The sequence below is a fragment of the Bubalus bubalis genome, chromosome 6 (assembly GCF_019923935.1).
Source record: "Bubalus bubalis isolate 160015118507 breed Murrah chromosome 6, NDDB_SH_1, whole genome shotgun sequence".
In the NCBI taxonomy this organism is placed as follows: Eukaryota; Metazoa; Chordata; class Mammalia; order Artiodactyla; family Bovidae; genus Bubalus; species Bubalus bubalis.
The window spans coordinates 93,154,737-93,176,751 of NC_059162.1; the positions used below are offsets into that span (position 1 = coordinate 93,154,737).

Genomic DNA, 22,015 nt, shown 5'->3' on the forward strand with positions numbered 1-22,015 from the left:
CTTTCATTTGACTTTTCCTGAGTTGTATCTATAATAAATTAAAAATAGCAGGGGACTTTACCTGGTAGTACAGTGGCTAGGAGGGCTTCCCAGGTGGGCACCAGTGCTAAAGAACCTGCATGCCATTGTAGAAGAGAGGTGGGTTCGGTCCCTGGGTTGGTAAGATCCCCTGGAGGAGGGCACAGCAACCCACTCCAGTATTCTTCCCTGGAGAATTCCATGGACAGGAGTCTAGCAGGCTAGTCCATAGGGTCAAAAAGAGTCAGACATGACTGAAGCGACTTAGCACGAACACAAAGTGGTTAGGACTCTACACTTTCACTGCAGAGAGCAATGATTCAATCCCTCGCTGGGAAATAAAGATTGCCCCATGCCATGTGGGACACAGACCCAAAAAAAATCTTTCCTTTCGGACTTCCCTGGTGGTCCAGTGGCTAAGACTCCACACTTGCAATGTATGGGGCCCAATTTTGATCCCGGGTCAGAGAATTAGACCCTACATGCTGCAACTAAGAGTTTGCATACTACAACTAGATTCCGCAAGGCCACAACTAAAGATCTGGCATGCCACAATGAAGATCCCACATGCCATAAATAAGACTGAGCACGGTCAAATAAATATATATTTTAAAAATATCAAATAAAGTGCCTTCCCAAGTTCTGTGAGCCATTCTAGCAAATTACCAACCTGAGGAAGGGGTTGTAGAATCCCTCAACTTAAAGTCAGTCAGAAGCAGGAGTAGCTCTGGACTTAACAGCTGGCAACTAAAGTGGAGGCAGACTTGTGGAACTGAGCTTTTCAGGATCTGATGCTAATGCCTGATAGTCAGTGACAGAATTTAGCTGAATCGAACTGTAGGACATCCAGCTGGTGTCAGAGAACTGGAGAAGTGGTTGTGGGAAAACACCCCCGACTGTATAACCTGCTTTTGACCAGTGAGACATTAGAAAATCTGACATAAGCAGAAGTTGAAGAAGCATTTGTGCAGTGGACTTGCTTTCTACCACTGCCCTGAAACCGCCAAGTGAGGAAGCTCACAGAGACACAAGGCCCAGCTAACAACCTGCACCAACTACCAGAGATGAAAGTCAGATCATCCTGGAGCACCTAGGTCTAGCTCAGCCACTGATGAACGACTGCAGTGACATAAGTAACCACATAAAACCAGAAGTGCACAGCTGAGCTGAGTTCAAACTGCTGACCCACAGATTCACAAGTAAATAAAATGGATGCTGTTTTAAGCTGTAGTTTGTTTACAGCAATAGCTGACTCATATATAATGGTATTTACTTTATAGAGATGGCGTGAAGATCAAACAAGTTAATGTAAACTGCTTACAAAAGTGCCTAGCACATAGTAGGTAACACATAAGTGTTAGTTTTCTTATTGTTTAATTAATTACAATTAATTCAAAACAATTCACCTTACCAAAAGACCAAGTACTTTGCTTTGTATTGCTGTCTCTGAAAAAGTCTGTGAAAAGAATATACAGGTTATTTTATCATGAAGAAAATAACTTTACAGATAAACTCAATCCTGTCTTCCCACCTCCAAGACTTGGATGAAGATCGCCAATCCTTGATTTTCAATAAAGTGCCTACAAGCAGCTGGAGACTGTTCTGTAAGATTCCAAAGTGCTTTCAAAGTAAACAAGAGGGTGATGTCATCTAGATTCTCAGCAGTCTTCTGTTTTACTATTGCTAGAAGATCCTAAAAAAGAAAGAGAGAGTTAGATATGCTGGTGACTGACTCAAATGTTTTCAATATAAGGAAAGCAATGGTTAAGAAAAGCTTTAGAATCAAACCGAGGTCCTAAACCCAGTTTGATCATTTAATAGCTTTGGTTCCTACCGTCTCTCTGTAAAATGAGTTACTCCTATTTCCTAGGGTTTTTGTGAGGTTCAAAAGAAAAAAATATTAAATTTTAATAATCACTTAATCTAGTTTGTCATGCTTGTTAATAAACCTCATAATCAAGTACATATTAGCTATTCCATTATTCATGTATTAAGAGTATCTAGTCAACACCTTTTGGAAGGCAGGCACATATTCAGGTAAGAGAGACAGATTAAAAAAAAAAGATAATTGGTTTTTCTCAACTAAATAAAAGAATTTTAAGATTTGGTAAATGCTCTGAAGGAAACACATAAAAGCCTAAGAATTTTCTTTAGAAAAGGTGTGAGAAACCTCCAAATGTAACACCAGCCTTCCCAAAGTGTGATGGGCCCTTCCCTCCCCCATCCCTGGCACCAGCCATCTAGGCAGGGGCTGCTGCACCACACTGCACCTCTCTGCACACAGTGACAGAGACCCCACTGGTCCATGCCAGCCGCCTACCCACCGCACAGGTGGGCAGGCTAGAGCTCCACTCCGGGGACACTCGCACCTGGGTCACCTCATCAGTCACGAGCTGACCAGTGAAGTCGGTATGGGCTGAACCCACAGCGCCCCTGCCTCAGACAGCAATCCCAGGGATGGGCGTGTCAACTGCCTCCACGTAGCCACTGTGGTCTCCACTGCTTGTGCACCTTGTGCTTCGCCCCAACCAGAGTTACAACATGCTGGAGTGATCTGGCAGCTCTTCAGACCTGGCTGCTTTCTGATGTCGCACTGCTCTGCTCAGTGTGGTGGCAGCAAGGCAGGGGCAAGCTATAGCAGCCCCGCTCCGCCATCGGTTGGCACAATGTGGGCCCCTCTCCTGAAGACAGCAACTGTCAACATGTGACCATTAGTGATCCTGCTCAGCCGCTGGTCAGTGCCAAGTGAGCCCCTCTCCCCTCCTGTACATAAAAGGAGTCCAAATCGTATCTCAGTTACGATTGGGTAAAATGGGTTTGGTTCTTTTAAAAATAATTTTCTTAATATTTATTTATTGGGCAATATCAAGTCTTATTTGCTGCATGCAGGACCTTTGTTGCACCATGAGGGCTCTCTGAGGCACAAGGACCTTCTAAGTGGTGCCAGGCCTCACTGATTGCCGTATGCTGGCTTAGTTGCTCCACAGCATGTGGGATCTTAGTTCCCTGAGCAGGGATTGAACCCACTTCCTCTGCATTGCAAGGCGGATTCTTAACCACTGGACCACCAGGGGAGTCCCTGGGGCAAGACGGTTTCTGAGACACTAGTCTGCCATCTTCTTGGTCTGCTAGTTATCTGATTAAAATAATTATTTCCTGTTCCATCAACTCATCTCCTGATTGGCCTGCTGTGTGGCAAACAGAATAAACTTGTGCTTGCACTCAGTAACACATACAAAGGTACTATCTAAACTGAGACCAGAATAAAAAGAGGATAAGGCAGCTACACAAGGAATGAGGACACAGGGAATGGGGGGAGGGGAGCGGAGAGATATTCTAGAGGAAAAACCATCTGTTCTATGCCACCGAGCAGGTTACTATGGCTAGAGGATAACACTAGTATTATAATCATATGTCCTAACAGCTTGAAAAAACTAACAGATTCCAACATACCATTTCATATTAGAATATTTCTAGATCAAAGTTAAGCTAGTATTCATGCTTTCTTTCAAACATGCTAGACTATCATGTAAAAGGAAAGAGAGCCATTTCCACAAGGGACCTAGTATCAGACCCTTTGTTCTTGAGGTCAGGTCATGGTGAGGTAAAGTGTTTCTGTAAATCTCCACCAACAAATATTATTCTCTGTCCTAACAAGAAAGGGCTAGGTCCCTAGGCAAAAACTTCAGCCTCTGAGGTCCAGATCCTGGCTGAAGAAGCAGATCTCAGTTGGCAGCTCCCTCAGAGCCATGTCCCCAGACCCTGTCCAGCCATCATCGCTGAGAAGCCAGGAGCTCAACTGGCCTTCAGGCTCCTCAGGCCACCTGTATGGTGGGGGCCAGGTCCCGCCAACTGCATCCTATGCTGACTGCCACCGCCATTAGGTCAAGAGGTAGAGACAGGGGAGAGGTTCACCGCTACCTCAAGGCCTGGGCCAAGGCAAGTAGGTGGCCTTGGCGAGGGTTCTGGAGCCCTGCAGGACACAGCCCCCAGCCTGTTCCCTGATCCTCCCAGCTTACCCAAGCGCCCAAGGCCAGGTAAGCTGGAGGTCCCCAGGGAGAAGACCCCGATATGCCTTTTACCTCACTCTCCCCGACGACCACCACTCCACTGACTGTTTGCTGAATAGGCCCGTTAACAGTCACTCATTGACAGTTGGTTGCTTGTGGGAGGGGCCTGGTGCCAACCAATGGTTGAGCAGGACCACTAATGGTCACTCATTGACAGCTGGTTGCCTGTGGGAGGGACCTGGTGCCAACCAATGGCTGAGCAGGACCAATAACGGTCACTTATTGACAGTTAGCCGCTTGTGGGAGGGCCCACTGTAGCACCAATCAATGGCTGGTAACAGGGTGTACAGTAATAGTACACAGTGATGGCCACGTGCTAAGATCTGTGCTTGGCAGCGCTCTGTTATAATTCCACCTCAAATATTTTATACAGTCAGAGAGAATATATCTAAAGGATTCACAAAAATAAAGCTGCAAGAATCGAAAGTGTAATACAGCATGGCTGTGCACAGCCCTCAGCATGCAGCCAGTGCTGCAGCCATTGGCCCCCACTTTCCCCCTTACCAGACTATGGTTACCAAGAGACTATTAATGGTTGCTCAGGCACGGGTTGGTGGTGAAGTGGGCCCCTCCCTAAACTCAGCAACTGTCAACGAGTGACCATTAGTGATCCTGCTCAGTTACTGGTCGGCAGGGCAATAGGCCCCTCCTACAAGCAAGCAACTGCCAATGAGCGACCATTCAACCAATGGCAGGCAGAGTGGTGGTCGTCCTGTGCAGAGTGAGGTAAGAGGTGGATCTCTGCCTCCTCCCTGGAGCCTCCAGCTCACCCAGCCGTGCATCAGTGGGGGGCCCAGAGAACAGGTTGAGGCCTGTGTCCTACAGAGACACAGAACCCTTGCCAAGGCCACACACTGGCAGAGCCAGGCCCTGAGGTTATGGCCCTTTCCCCCATCCCTGCCTCTGTGATCTAATAGCAGTGGCAGTCTGTATAGGATGCAGTTTGTGGGACCTAGCCCCTACCACTTGGACAGCCTGAGGAGCTGAGGAACGGCTGGGTCTAGGGCACCTGGCTCCCTAAGAGATGCCAACTGGGCAGGGTCTGGAGACCTGGCCCTGAGGGAGATGCCAACTGAGATGCACCTTTTTGGCCAGGCCTGGACACTGGCAAGAGAACCCAGACTGGGTGTTGGACAATGCTTTGTGACAGGGTAACTGACCCCTCAGGGACCCCCGCCTCATAGCTAGACTTGGATCTTGGAGGGTGAAATTTCTGCCTAGGGACCTTGCCCTTTCTTATAAAACAGAGTAACATTTGTTGGTGGAGATTTACAGAAACTTCGCTACCTCACCATGACCTGACCTCAAGAACAAAGGATCTGACACCAAGAAGGTTGTAACAACTAACCATGAAGAATTGATGCTTTTGAACTGTGGTGTTGGAGAAGACTCTTGAGAGTCCCTTGGACTGCAAGGAGATCAAACCAGTCAATCCTAAAGGAAATCAGTCCTGAATATGCATTGGAAGGACTAATGCTGAAGCTGAAACTCCAATACTTTGGCTACCTGATGCGAAGAACTAACTCATTGGAAAAGATGCTGATGCTGGGAAAGATGGAAGGCAGGAAGAGAAGGGGGTGACAGAGGATTAGATGGTTGGATGGCATCACTGACTTGATGGACATGAATCTGAGTAAGCTCCAGGTGTTGGTGATGGACAAGGAGCCTGGCGTACTGCAGTCCATGGGGTCACAGAGTTGGACACAACTGAGTGACTGAACTGAACTGAACTGACAGCAGCAGAATCAGGAGGTAACATCTACAACTGATAAATCAATAAACTGTAGTACTTCCTTGGTTACAGTGCTTAAGAATCCACCTTCCAATGCAGGGGACATGGATCCAATCTCTGGTGGTGGTGGAGAGGTGTGAGTACACTAAGATCTCACATGCCATGGAACAACTAAGCCTACACACTGCAACTAGAGAACCCAAGTGCTCTAGAGCCCAATGCCACAACTCCTGAGGCTGAGCTCCATAACAAGAAAAGCCCCCACAGCACATGCCGCAACTAGAGAATGCTCACAGTGCAACGAAGGCAGCACAGCCAAAACAAAAAACAGCTGCAGTTATAAGCATTTCATTTAGAAATATGGAGGTAAATACCAGAAGAAACAGCTATTGAAGAGTAGAGAATAGCTTCTTCTGGGTAGCAGGTCCTACAGACTGTTCATTTTATAATACTTTTAAACTGTTCTTAATTTTTTAAACTGTTACTTTTATTGAAAAGTTCTGAAAAGTGACAACCTACCTTAACTGCCATGAAAACCTCCTCTTTGAGTTGTGCAATTTGCTCAGGTGAGAGCTAGAAACAAAAAAGCAGAAAGTAAAATATTTCAAACTCTATCACTGCTCCACTAAGACTAGAGAAAGAGGTCTTGCATTTAGTAACCACATACCTGCAGGGCTAGAATAGAGGTTATGCTCACTGCCATGGCTTGCATCTTGGGACTTTCATGCTTACCGAGCCATCTCATAACAAACTTGGCAGCATCGAACCTAAAAAACAGTATTTTTCTCACCATAAACTTTGTAAACTATACATGAGAAGTTAAGAAATCACTCAGCCTCCCCAGAAAATCCTGTTTAAAAATACTTGTGGACTTATACTCAGCTATGAAAACCAAGAGTGTTAGGCAAAAAGAAGAGAAGAGTATGCAAAAAGGAAGAGCAAGGCTTCCCTGGTGGCTCAGTGGTAAAGAATCCACCTGTCAATGCAGAAGACACAGGTTTGATCCCTGATCCAGGAAGATGTGACATGCATATGGATAATGAAGAGCGATAACCTGATTCGATATTTAACCCTCTAGCACCCATGTTATCACTCAGTGCCCTGAAATGGACTCACACTTTGAGAGACAACATTTATAACTACAGTACTTCTGAACAGAACATTCTCGCCAAACGCTTTATCGCAGCCTCAATCAGACCCCTGCTAGGCTAATAACCAAAAGACAACAAAGCTCAGAGTAATACTGGTCAATACCCCAAAATTAGATCATCCAATTTTATACTTGCCTGTTGAATGGAACATCCATAAGAATCCTGGAATTGGTTAAGGAGAGAAGACAATTCTTCTGTAACTTTAAGGGAATAAAGAAAAATAATTATGAGCAAATGTACACCCATTCTAAACAAAGGTTCTAAGCATTTGGAAGCTTCTAAGCTTTTCTTATTGAACACCCGCTATATACCTGGTCCTTTCCAAGTTCTTCATTCAATCTTACTATTTTTTTTATAGTTTTTTAAATTTATTTTTTACTGAAGTATAGTTGGTTTACATAGTTTCTGGTATCAATCTTACTATTAAAGTCTAAACATTCACCTTTGCCCAAAGAGTAATCTTTCTCCTTTCTGGCAGAGAGGGAGTCTCCATTCCCCCTGAACCCTAGAAGGATCTATGTGGGAAGCTGCCTGCCTGTGCGTCAATCTAAACCAATTCCTGGAAGCCTGGCCCAGCTAATGAATGACTATGTCTGAACCAGATCTCATAACTAACTCTGTGACAGAGCTTCTACTTTCTACCTATGACTAGTAGGAACTGAACTAGGAGAGAGAAAAGGACTTCTAGGAAAGCTGTAGGAATAAAAAATTGTAACACCTCTTTGAAAGACCATGAGTAGGCCAGTGGCATGTACTGCCGTGACAGCAGCATAGTGCATGAGGCAGGGGTAGCAAACCTGAAATGCCAACAGAAACTAGGCAGTAACATAAACAAGTGAAGATGGCAGAATGCAAAACAACAGGGCAGCGGAAGGAATTACGGCAAACTGGACAGTTCAGGCCCTTTTATGGGGGCAGTTATTAATCAGCTCCAACTAATGATGGCCATGTAGGAATTCAGACTGAATTGAGAAGGATCATCCAATTTTTCAAGAAAAAGTGGAAATACAGATTTAAGTGAGGAAAGATCATGTTACTGTAATTTTAATAGATTGATTCCCATTTTAACTTTAAGTATACATTTCAATCAGATCTGACACATTTATAAATATTATGTATAACTTTACCCACCACCACAATCAACATAAAAAATACTTCCATTACCCTGAAAAGTTCCACTGTGACACTTCCCACTCCATTCCCAACTTGCAAATTTCAACCCCAGAAAATCATACTGTCATTAATTAGTCTTTTCTAAGATTTCACATAAAGTCATATGCTATCTATTTTATCATGTCTAGCTTATTTTGCTCAGCATAAAATGTTTTTTGAGATTCATCCACGTGACATGTATCAGTACTTCACTTCTTTTTATCACCAAGTAGTATTTCCTTATATGAATATACCATTATTGGTTTATCTATTCACCTGTTGCTGGACATTAAGTTTTCAGTTTGGGAGGATAATGAATAAAGACATTACGGGCATTTGTGTATGCCATCATATGGCTACATAATTTCATTTCTCCGAGTGAAATAACTGTGTAGTATGAAAGGTATATCTCTAACTTTCAAAGAAATTACCAGACTGTTGGATTGGTTTTATCATTTTTCATTCTTAACATCAGCATATGAGAATTTCAGTTTCTGTACACTTTTGTCAACACCTGATACTGTCACTTTTTAAATTTCAACCAATCTAGGGGGTGTGCAGTGTTATCTATGAGGCTATCTATGCTGTGAGGCTGTGGTGTGTACTCAGTCATGTCCGACTCTTTGCAGCCCCATGGATTGTAGCCTGCCAGGCTCCTCTGTCCATGGGATTTTCCAGGCAGGAATACTGGAGTGGGTTGCCATTTTCTACTCCAGAGGATCTTCTGGACCCAGGGATTAAACCCGTGTCTCTTGCATCCCCTGCACTGGTAGGCAGATTCCTTACCACTAGTACCACCCAGGAAGCCCATCTAAGTGTGCAGTGGTATCTAAATGTGCTTTTAATTTGCATTTCCCTGATAGATAAAGATACTGAGCATCTTTTCAAGTGCTCATTTGTCACCCGCGCTATCTTCTTTCATGGAGTGTCTGTTCAAACCTTCTGCCTTGTTAAAAAATTGGTTTGTTTATCTTGTGTTACCTATTTAATAGTTCTTTACATTCTGGATAAAAGTCCTCTGTCATATATATATAATGGACATTTTTCTCAGTCCTGGATTATCTTTTCATTTTTTAATGTCTCTGTGTGTATTTGAGCAGAAGCTTCTAATTTGATGAATTCTAATTTATTATTTTTCTTTTATGAAGTGTGCTTTTTGTATCCTAAGAAAATGTTGCCTACTCTGATGTTTTCTTCTAGTTTTATGACTTTTATATAGACCTATGACTTAGCTTTTGTATTTAGATCTATGACTCAATTCAATTTAATTTGCACACATGTTGCTAAGCCTATAGGATGTACCAAAGTGTTAACAGTGGATGTTTCTGGGTAGGTGTTTTCTGATAAATGCAAAATTTTTAAACCATATTACTTATCTATATTTCTTACTTTTCCTACAGTAATCATGCATTTATTTTTCCCCCTCCCTCCCCTCCCTCCTTCTCTCTCTCAGGATGAAAAATCAGAACTAAATAAAACATATTTTTCATGTATTTGTCCTCAAGAAGCACAGTCAAATATTAAAATCAAATTACCTGCTGGTAATGGGGGAAAGTTTTCAAAGCCTTGAAAAGTAGACAGGTAACCTCTGACAACAGACGAACAGGCATCCCGCTGGCCAGGCCCTGGCGTGTTAAGTTGAGGGCACAAGCACTGGCTGTGAACTGCACTGGCAAATCCAATGGGTGATTCCTCATTCCTGCAGCCACAAGCTGAAGATGAATTTATTTTAAGTGGTATATGACAACATTAGCATTCTTTACACAGTCTTATTTCTGTGTTATCAAAATACTTGCTTATCAGGACAAAAAGTAATAGATTTTTTTCCCATCCTCAACATTTATTTTTTAGGACACCAGCAATACCTTCTAACCCAAACGTAGTCATTAATTTGCTGTGTGACTTTAGGTAACTCACTTCCTTCCTCTGGACCTGTTTCCTCATCTGTGATTTCACAGTGATTTATAGAGCCTCAGTCCCTCCAAGGCATTATGATAAGCACTATAGGGGAAATAAACAGGAATCACTTATATCCTCCTCCTTAGCATAAAGCCTTATGAAAGAAATAGGGTATATAAACAAATAACATTGTAAGAGATGTCAAAAGATGAAACTGGAAAAAAAGCACCACAAAAGAGGTATAAATAAAGTGCTGCCTAAGGTGGTCATACAGCAAGCAATCATCTCTGGTATGGAAGTCAAAAGTTTCATTCAGAGAACACATTTAGGCAGGGTCTCAGATAAGATCTGGATAGGAAATGGAGGTGGGAGTGGAATGGAAAGGGAATTACGAGGGAAGGGAAACGTGATAAAGAAAAACACAAAGTGGACAAAAAGATGGGATGAATCCACCAAAAGAGGAGGAAGAAATTTGAATTTGAAAAGTGATAAAACCTAACGTTAGGGAGTTGCCTGGTGGACTAGTGGTTAGGATTCTGTGTTTTCACTGCCATGGCCCAGGTTCAATTCCTGCTTAGAGAACTGAGATCCCACAAGCCATGAGGCATGGCCACAAAACAAACAAAAAACCTAACATTAGAAAGGTAACTATTAATAGAAGACATATAGTGTAGACCTAGAAATAAATTTAAAATGAAGGTGTTATACCAAGTGTATACCATACCTGCTCCAACATTCAGGGACAACATGATCTGTTTTGTCTATCAAATAGGGATAATGATCCCTCCCCTCCTCAGAGACCAGTCTGCTGATATACAAATGAGCCCTGAGATTATGAACCACTGAAAGACCAGAACCCCTTACTTTGACACCTATATGAACTCAGAGCCAGTATACACTGCTTCTAAGGAAACTGTTTTTTCCTATATTATAAACTGCTCTTAGGATTTCATGTAATTGCTATCATCTGCAATATAAATACATAGAAAGTAAAACAAACATGATTTTCAATAAAAAAAAAATCACAAAATCTCACATAGATATGAAAAGGACTTTTAGAATATCTAATTCAATTTTCTCCTTACAGATGGGAAACAAAGATCCAGAGTTTTTCCCTTTATACGGTATTGTTTTTAAGTTATGAGTAAATCTAATTCTCCATGGTACACAAATAGCCTAAAAAAAGCCATAAAAATAGCCTATTTTTATGGAACTGCAGAAATTACAAATAATAAAAACAATAATTTTAAGACTTCAATTTACACTTAATTTTAAATAATAGCAGTTTTCTTTCTCAAACCACGTAATTCTTCCAATTACATTTAAAACAAATTCATCCTTCTGTAAAGGAAAGCAAAGTCTGACCCTATCAATACTGGTAACTTTACTTTATTCACAATAGTTTAAATGCTGGAATTAATTACCTTCAATTACTGCTATTTTGTTCTATTCTTATAGGGATATTGTGGTTGCTATTTTTGGAAAAAAAAAACTATTATCTTAGATTTTAAAGAGTAAAGGAATAAATAAAGATGTTTATACAAAGTGAATTCATGTTTTCAGATTAAGTCCTGTTTTAGGCAATGGTTCTATCATCCCATGCTCAGATCAAATTCAAAAATCTGAACAATTGAGATTGATTAAAATGCTCAAAACATGAGATGATCTGGCAGTTTAAGCCTAATACTGCTTTTTTTTTTCACTGTGTGGGCACTGTGACTCACAATAGAATAAGGCATATTAAGTAACTGTATTCAATGTGTTTAATCTGTTCAGTTAGTTCAGTTCAGTCGCTCAGTCATGTCCAACTCTTTGTGACCCCATGGACTGCAGCATGCAAGGCCTCCCTGTCCATCACCAACTCCCAGAGTTTAGTCAAACTAATGTCCATTGAGTCAGTGATGCCATCCAACCATCTCATCCTTCGTCGTTCCCTTCTCTTCCTGCCCTCAATCTTTCTCAGCATTAGCGTCTTTTCAAATGAGTCAGCTCTTCATATCAGGTGGTCAAAGTTTTGGAGTTTCAGCTTCAACATCAGTCCTTCCAATGAACACTCAGGACTGATCTCTAGGATGGACTGGTTGGATCTCCTTGCAGTCCAAGGGACTCTCAAGAGTCTTCTCCAACACCACAGTTCAAAAGCATCAATTCTTTGGTGCTCAGCTTTCTTTATAGTCCAACTCTCACATCCATACATGACTACTGGAAAAACCATAGCCTTGACTAGACAGACCTTTGTTGGAAAACTAATGTCTCTGCTTTTTAATATGCTGTCTAGGTTGGTCATAGCTTTCCTTCCAAGGAGTAAGCGTCTTTTAATTTCATGGCTACAGTCACCATCTGCACTGATTTTGGAGCCCAAAAAAAGAAAGTCTTTCACTGTTTCCCCATCTATTTGCTATGAAGTGATGGGACCGGATGCCATGATCTTAGTTTTCTGAATGTTGAGCTTTAAGCCAACTTTTTCACTCTCCTCTTTCACTTACATCAAGGGGTTCTTTAGTTCTTCTTCACTTTCTGCCACAAGGGTGGTGTCATCTGCATATCTGAGGTTATTGATATTTCTCCCAGCAATCTTGATTCCAGCTTGTGCTTCTTTCAGCCCAGCGTTTCTCATGATGTACCCTGCATAGAAGTTAAATAAGCAGGGTGACAATATACAGCCTTGACGTACTCCTTTTCCTATTTGGAACCAGTCTGTTGTTCCATGTCCAGTTCTAACTGTTGCTTCTTGACCTGCATACAGATTTCTCAAGAGGCAGGTCAGGTGGTCTGGTATTCCCATCTCTTTCAGAACTTTCCACAGTTTATTGTGATCCACACAGTCAAAGGCTTTGGCATAATCAATAAAGCAGAAATAGATGTTTTTCTGGAACTCTCTTGCTTTTTTGATGATCTAGAGGATGTTGGAGAAGGCAATGGCACCCCACTCCAGTACTCTTGCCTGGAAAATCCCATGGACGGAGGAGCCTGGTAGGCTGCAGACCATGGGGTCGCAAAGAGTCGGACATGACTGAGCGACTTCACTTTCACTTTTCCCTTTCATGCACTGGAGAAGGAAATGGCAACCCACTCCAGTGTTCTTGCCTGGAGAATCCCAGGGATGGGGGAGCCTGGTGGGCCACCGTCTATGGGGTCGCACAGAGTTGGACACAACTGAAGCGACTTAGCAGCAGCAGCAGCGGATGTTGGCAATTGGATCTCTGGTTCCTCTGCCTTTTCTAAAACCAGATTGAACATCTGGAAGTTCACGGTTCATGTACTGCTGAAGCCTGGCTTGGAGAATTTTCAGTGTTACTTTACTAGCGTGTGAGATGAGTGCAATTGTGCAGTAGTTTGAGCATTCTTTGGCATTGCCTTTCTTTGGGATTGGAATGAAAACTGACATTTTCCAGTCCTGTGGCCACTGCTGAGTTTTCCAAATTTTAAACAACTTTAATTGAATCAAGTAATAAGTAGTTATAAAAATTACATTTCTGAGTTGTAGTTACCTTTAAAATAGCAGGCATGGTTATTTGCGTTGAAAACGTCTCTGTGAAGAGCCTGTAGAGGGCTTCCTTCATAAAACATGATCTATTCCTGTAGCAGCTCAGTGCTTCTGAAATCTGACTTATATTTGCTCCTCCAGCAACCTAGAAAACAAGGATGTTACCAACAGGTTTCACCTTTCACCTACAAGGAAGGCTTTTTTTAGTGTGTCAAGTGTTTGAAACAATAAATATTCACTTAAACGTTTCAAGAGCTTTACAATGTTGATTTCATTCAGTAATTCTAGTAGGTAAATGTTCTCAACCTCATTTTTATACTGTGGCTCCAGAAAGGTGATGTACATTGCTAAATATAACAAACCAATTAAGCAGTGGAGACAGACTCAAATACTATCTCCCTATAGCTGTGTTACAGTTGAGACCTCGACTGAATAATGCATAGCATGTAAATTCTTAAACAACCAATAACCATGAATGCGTGTTCTCTAAGTACTCATATAAAACAGACAAAAAAAGATAGGGGAAGAAAAAAAAGATAAAATAACTAAGATGAAAAAGGAGTTGAACTTTTATAGAACTAGTTAGTTCATTAATATTAAGATAACTCTTCCTTGCTACCACTCAAGTACAACCCTGAATACAAGCTGGAAGGACTGATGCTGAAGCTGAAGCTCCAGTATTTTGGTCATCTGATGAAAACAGCCAACTTACTGAAAAAGTTCCTGATGCTGGGCAAGATTGAGGGCAGAAGGAGAAGAGGGTGTCAGAAGATAAGACGGCTGGATGACATCACTGATGCAATGAACATGAACTTGGGCCAACTTCAGGAGATGGAATGGTGAGGGACGGGAAGACCTAGTGTGCCACAGTTGATAGGGCTGCAAAGAATCGGACACAACTAGGTGACTGAACCACCACCACCACTAAAGTAATAACTTCCACAAGTCTATATATAGACTTTGGGTCTGGAGAATAATGGTAACCTTACCCAAACTATAAATGAAAAATAAATGTTTATTTATTTAAACATTTATTTAAAAATATAAAACTAGATTTTATCCAGTTTTCAGCATTCCTGGGAAGTGAAGAAAAATTAAAAAAAGGGGGTAAAATTCAGGATTTCACAAAAATGAAAAGAAAAACAACCCCTTTGCCACTCCACCATGATCAGCAGTAACAACATTCATTGAAGAAACATCACATCACTAAAGTGACAGAAGAATGCTTTTGAATTAGGACACCAGTCAATTAAATGCAAAGAAATAAAAAGATTAAAACCAATTCCATATAAAGCTACTGTAAGATTTTTTTTAAAAAGCAAATCTAGGGACTTCCTTGGTGGTCCAATGGCTAAGACTCCACACTCCCAGTGAAGGGGGCTGGGGATCAATCCCTGGTCAGGGAATTAGAGCCACAACTAAAGATCCCACATGCCTCAGAGACTGCATGTGCCACAACTAAGACCTGTAACAGCTTTATACACTGAAGCAAAACTACACATTTCAGCTAAGAAAAATTCTTCTCATAAATCAAAAACAAATCTGTAACATACCACTTTAAACTGAATTAAATGTTCTTAATAAGGATTATTGGATGCGAAAAAAATACATTCAACAAAAAGATGAAACAGAGATGATTAAACTCAGGAAAAAAAAAGATCAAGTTATATCAAAGATAAAAACTAAGTACAAAGTATCCAAGGAATAACAGAATTGATTAAAATTTAGTAAGGAGAAGAAATGCAAGAAACAAACAAGATAAAGAAATTTTAAAAGAAAAAAGTTAAAAGGATCTAAGATTGAGTGCTGATATAGAAAAGAAGATACAACACACATATACTTGAAGTTCCTGGGGAAGAAATGAACTAATTTTTAAAATTACTACCAAAAAAACTTTCCGGAAATAAAAAAAGACCTAAATCAACACACTGAAAGAACTCCCACCAACCACCTGGGAAAACTGACCCAAATCAAGTCCAAGACATATCACAGTATAAAGATTAAATTTAATGGTAAAGAAAAACAACCTTCAGGGCCTTCTTATAAAAAGATCAAACAAATTATTAATATGAATAGAAATCTACTATAATTTTTAATGACATTACTCAAGATGTTCCTATTCTTTTTTTTGCACTTGATAAAATACTCAGAGAAATGTTAATATGAGTCACTATGATTGTATTTTTCTTTTCCCTTAGATCTGTTCTGATTTTTGCTTTATGTATCTTTGTTTCTTTGTTGTTAGGTGTCTAATGGCTTATGATGTCTATCTTTGTGAATTGTACCTTTTATCATTAAAAATATTCATCTCTTTCATTTAAAAATAATTAAAATATCAAAACAAATCAGAGAATTAGATTGTCATCAGACTTACCAAGCAACACACAACGTAATGTAACAGTGGACAAGCATTTTCAAGAAATACGGAAAGAAAAGGGAGCTCCCCTGGTAGCCCAGTGGTCAAGAATCTGCCTAGCAATGCAGGGGACATCAGTTCAATCCCTGGTCCAGGAAGATCCCACATACCACAGGGCAATTAAGCCCATGTGTCACAACTACTGACCCCACACACCCAGAGCCCGTGCTCCACAACAAGAGAAGCCACCACAACGAGAAGCCCACAAACCACAACTAGAGAGTAGTCCCTGCTCACCAGAGCTAGAGAAAGCCTGTGAGTAGCAACAAAGACCCAGCACAACAAAAATTTAATAAATAAAAAAGTTTTTGAAAGGGTGAAAAAAGGAGTTTATATCCATGCTAGCAACTTCTACAGGATGTTTCAACAATAAACTGTGGCTCATTTCCATCAATTTCAGCTCTTTCCACAATAGCTGTCCATGTCCCATCCCACTCCCCAGCCACCAGCATATGCTCCTAGAGCTGCCTGCACTTAGCCTGTGAGAGTCCAGGTGGGGAAAAGGACGCTCCAAATATCAGGAATCTGTGCTCTGACTGCTTCTGATAACAGGCACAAAAAGGTGGGTAGCCAATGCCATTGCACCCTCACCAGCCAACTGTTCAAAGCCCCTCTCCCACCAGCTAAAATGACTTCCAGGAAATTTCAAGGGCTGCCCCTTCATTGTTTCCTTTTCCCCTTTTAGAAGATAGACTTTAATGACTATGACATTCAAAACAACTACATATACAGAGAAAATCCCAAAGTTACTGCACATATCCAGGGAAAGGCTCATAAAAGACCTAGAGATATTAAAATTTATACTTCAGGCTGATCCTCAACACAGACCCCAAACACAAAAACAGTAACATAGACATCAAACCCTGGGAAGGGAAAAGAATCTGATTTCCAGAATTGCCATATTATTAGTTTCAAATGCCCAGTTTTCAACAACAAAAACCGCAAAGTGTATAAAGAAATAGGAAAGCATGGCCCATTCAAAGGGAAAAAATTAAAATCAAAAGACACTGTCCCTGTAACAGAACTGATATAGCAGGTCAACTCAAACAAGACTTCAAAACATCCACCTTAAAGACATTCAAAGAACAAAAGGAAAATTAGATAAAGTCAAGAAAAAGAACAAAAGAGAAAACTCAAGTGAGATTTAAATTAAAAAAAAAAAAAAAACCTTAAAAAGAATCCAAAAATATTCTGGAGTTGAAAGGTATAATAACTGAAATAAAAATTCACTTGAGTTTTTCAAGGCAGATTTGAGCAGCAAGATGAAAAAAATCAACAAACTTGAAGATAGGACAAAGGAAATTGTGTCAGAGGAACAGAAAGCAAAAAGATTGAAAACAAAGGAGCAGAGTCTAAGGACCCTGTGGAATATCATTACACAGGCCAACATACACACTGTAGGAATCTTAGAAGAGACTTACAGTAGCAAAGAATACTGGGGGGGAAATGGCTGCAAATGTCCCAAATTTGATGAAAGACATGAATATAAACATCCAAGAAATTCACGAACTCCATGCAAGATGAACTCAAGAAGACTCACAATGAGACATGTTATAATCAAAATTTCAATGCCAAAGATTCTAAGCAGCAGCAAGAGAGAAGCAAATCATCACATACAAAGGATCCTCAGTAAGACCTGCAGCCTTCTCATCAAAAACTTAGAAGCCAGAAGACAATGGGTTGATATATTCAAAGTGTTAAAAGAAAAAAACTGTCAACCAAGAATCTTATGCCCTGCAAAACTGTCCTTCAAAAGTGAGGGTGAAAGCCTGAATGACTATCATCAAAAATTCCACAAACAACAAATGCTGGAGAGGGTGTGGAGAGAAGGAAACCCTCCTACACTGTTGGTGGGAATGCAAATTGGTACAGTCACTGTGGAGTACAGGAGGGGAGTTCCTTAAAAAACTAAAGAGCTACCATATCACCTTGAAATCCCACTCTTGGGCATATATCCACAGAAAAACAAGATCCAAAAGAATACATGTAACCCAATGCTCACTGCAGCACTGTTTGCAATAGCCCAAACATGGAAGCAACCTAAATGTCTATTGACAGAGGAACAGATAAACATGTGGTGCATAAGTACAATGGAATATTATTCTGCGGTTAAAAAAGAATGAAATAATGCCATTTGCAGCAACACAGACTTAGTGTCATACTGAGTGAAGTAAGTCAGACAGAGAAGGAGAAATATCAAATGACATCCCTTAAATGCAGAATCTAAAAAGAAATGATACAAGTGAACTTACTTACAAAATAAAAAGAGACTCATAGACTTAAAGAATGAAATTATAGTTGCTAGGGGGAAAGGATAGGCAGATGGGATAGCTAAGGGGTTTGGGATGGGCATGTACACACTGCAATATTTAAAATGGATAAACAACAAGGACTTAACTATACAGCACATGAAACTCTGCTCAATGTTATGTGGCAGCCTGAATGGGAAGGGAGTTTGGGGTAGAATGGATATATGTGTATTTATGGCTAAGTCCCTTTGCTATTCACCTGAAACTATCAAAACACTGTTTATTAATCAGCTATATCCCAATAAAAAACTGTAAGTTTTTTAAATAGTGAGGATGAAGCCAAGACATTTCCATGTAAAGAAAAGCCAAGGAAGTTCATTACCACTAAACTTGTCCCATGAAAAACGCTAAAGGAAGTCCTGCAAGGTGAAAATGAAAGAACACCACACAGTAACAAGAAGCTATATGAAGAAATAAATATCTCAACAAAGGTAAATACATGAGCAATTACAAAAGCTAGTGGTATTTTTTAAATGGTCGGTAACACTTTTTTTCAACATGATTTAATAAACAAATAGTTCCTTCAAAAGATCATTATTCATCTAAAAACTAGTGTTATTATAAATCTGGTTTATAATTCCAAATTTTGTTTTCTACAAAACTTGTGATGAACACACTAAAAAGGATTATTCTGTGCTTTGGGGCAAACAATGTATAATTTGGGAACATCAATTAAAAGGGGTGCAGACAGAGAGCTAAAGGAACAGCTTTTGTTTGTTATTGAAATTAAGCTAGTATAAATTCACATTAGAGTGAAATAACGTTAGGATGGTAAATGTAACTAACATCCATGATAACCACAAAGAAAACAGCTACAGAATACACAAGAATAATACCAACCAAAAAAAAAAAAAAAAATCCAAAAAGTCAGTTGAACAAAGAAAACAGTAATGAGGGAAATGAGGGATTAAAAAAAAAGTTGTAAAACATATGGAAACTAATGAGCAAAGTGACAGAAGTCCTTCCTAATCAGTAACTATTTTAAATGTAAAAAGATCAAACAAACTAAACCCAAAGCTGGCAGAAGGATGGAAATAATCATTATTAAAGCAAAAAGCAAAAAAATAGAGAATATAAAAATAGCAAGAAAATCAATGAAACAAAAAATTGGTTCTTTGAACACATCACCAAAACTGACAGATGGATGGACTAAGGGTAAAAAAAAGAAACTAAAAAAAAGGAAAGGACTCAAAATACTAAAATCTGAAATGAAACAGAAGACATTACCACCAATTCAACAGGAAAAGAAAAGAATTATAAGAGTATTATGAAAAATTACATTCTAATAAACCTAATAACCTAGATGAAATGAGCAAATTTCTAGACATATAAGACCTAACAAGACTAAATCATGAAGACACTGAAGAAAACTGAAATAGGAAACTGGATTAATAATCAAAAACTTCCCCAAAAATAAAAGCCCTAGATCTAATGGGTTCACTAGTAAATTTTACCAAACACTTAAGGAAGAATTAATGTTAAAACTTTTCAGTTTAACAACTGGAGATGGAACATTTCCTAACTCATTCTATGAAGCCAGCATTACCTTGATACCAAAGCCAAAGACGCTACAAGAAAAGGAAACTAGAATTTAACAGTCCTTACAGAAATGGAAAAATCCTCAACAAAATACAGGCAAACCAAACTCAGCCAAATAAAAGAATTATATACCATGACCAGGGCTTCCTTGGTAGCTCAGTTGCTAAAGAATCCGCCTGCAATGCAGAAGACCCCGCTTCAATTCCTGGGTCAGGAAGATTCCCTGGAGAAGGGATAGGCTACCCACTCCAGTATTCTTGGGCTTCCCTGGTGGCTCAGGTGATAAAGAATCTGCCTGCAAGATGGAAGATGAGGGTTTGATCCCTGGGTTGGGGAAGATCCCATGGAGGAGAGCATGGTAACCCACTCCAGTATTCTTGCCTGGATAATCCCCAGGGACAGAGGTGGGCTTGTGTGGGCTACAGTCCATGGGATCGCAGAGTCAGACATGACTAAGCAAATATGCACAACACCATGACCAAGTAGGATTTATTCCCAGAATGCAATGTTCAACATACCATGGTATACTAAAAAATCAATGTAATATACAACAGTATTAGAATGAAGGAGGAAAACTACATGATCACCTCATCTAATGCAGATAAAGCATTTGACAAAACTCAACACCCTTTCTGGCAAAGTGTCCAATTCTGTGATCCCATGGACTGTAGTGGGCCAGGCTCCTCTGTCCATGGAATTCTCCAGGCAAGAATACTGGAGTGGGTGGCCATTCCCTTCTCCAAGGGTCTTCCCGACCCAAGGATTGAACCTGGGTCTCCTGCATTGCAGGCAGATTCTTTACTGTCTATGGCACCAGGGAAGCCCCCAAACACTCGCAAAAAGCCCAGAAGGAAGCTACCTCAGCTTAATAAAAGCCATACATGAAAAATCTACAATGAACATGATACTCAATAGTGAGAGACTGAAAGCTTTTAAAATCAGGAAAAAGACAAAAGCCCCTTTCACAGCATCTACTGAACACAGCACTGGAAGCTCTAGACAGAGCAATTAGGTAAGAAAAAGAAATAAAAGGCATCCAAGATGGGTGGGGAGTTTAGGGGAGAATGGATACATGTATATGTATGGCTGAGTCCCTTTGCTGTTTACCTGAAATGATCACAACATTGTTAATCAGCTCTACTCCAATATAAAATAAAAAGTTAAATTAAAAAAATAAAAGGCATCCAAACTGAAAAGGCAGAAGTAAAATGATCTACTTACAAACTATATGATCTTATATACCACAAAAAAAACCCAAAAAACTGTTATCTATTAGAGCTAATAAATGAATCCAGAAAGTTGCAGGATACACACAAAGATCAGTTCAATTTTTATACAATAATGAACAATCTGAAGAGGAAATCATGAAAATAATTCTGTTTACAATAATACAATAAAGTACTTGCTGCTGCTGCTAAGTCACTTCAGTCGTGTCCGACTCTGTGTGACCCCACAGATGGCAGCCCACCAGGCTCCCCCGTCCCTGGGATTCTCCAGGCAAGAACACTGGAGTGGGCTGCCATTTCCTTCTCCAATGCATGAATGTGAAAAGTGAAAGTGAAGTCGCTCAGTCGTGTCTGACCCTCACCGACCCCACGGACTGCAGCCTACCAGGCTCCTCCGTCCATGGGATTTTCCAGGCAGGAGTACTGGAGTGGGGTGCCATTGCCTTCTCCAATAAAGTACTTAGGAATTAACAAAGGAGATGAAAGGCTTATATGATGAAAACTACAACACACTAATGAAAGAAATTAAAGATGACATAAATTATGGAAACACACCCCATGTTCATGGATTAGAAGACTTAAGATGTCAATACAAAAATTATCTACATATTTATATAATCCTTACCAAAATCCCAATGACCTTTTTAGCAGAAATACAAACACACACCCTGAATTTATACAGAATTCCAAGGGAGTCACACATCCTGATTTCAAAACTGACTATCAATACAAAGCTAAAATAATCAGAACAGTGTGGCACTGCCATAAATACTGGCATACAGACCAGTGGGATGGACTATAGGCTGCCCAGCTCTTCTGTCCATAGGATTCTCCAGGCAAGAATACTGGAGTGGGTTGCCATCTCCTTCTCCAGGGGATCTTCCCAACCCAGGCATCAAACCCGGGACTCCTGCACTGCAGGAAGATTCTTTATCATCTAAGCCACAGGGGAGCCCATGGAATAGACTAAAAAGCCCTAAAACAATGCCTTGCATTTATGATCAGATGATTTTTAA

The 22,015-nt window shown here is 40.3% G+C and overlaps 1 protein-coding gene across 2 annotated transcripts in view; it reads right to left on the minus strand.

The window, feature by feature from the left end:
• Positions 1-22,015, minus strand: part of ZYG11A (zyg-11 family member A, cell cycle regulator) — a gene marked incomplete in the record, with an annotated part of 61,768 nt that overhangs the window by 3,563 nt on the left and 36,190 nt on the right. For both annotated transcript variants that reach the window (XM_045166162.1, XM_045166161.1), the window contains 7 exon segments: positions 1,430-1,474; positions 1,550-1,711; positions 6,340-6,393; positions 6,488-6,587; positions 7,107-7,171; positions 9,659-9,835; positions 13,514-13,654. In XM_045166162.1, the coding sequence (XP_045022097.1) occupies positions 1,430-1,474; positions 1,550-1,711; positions 6,340-6,393; positions 6,488-6,587; positions 7,107-7,171; positions 9,659-9,835; positions 13,514-13,654 (744 nt within the window).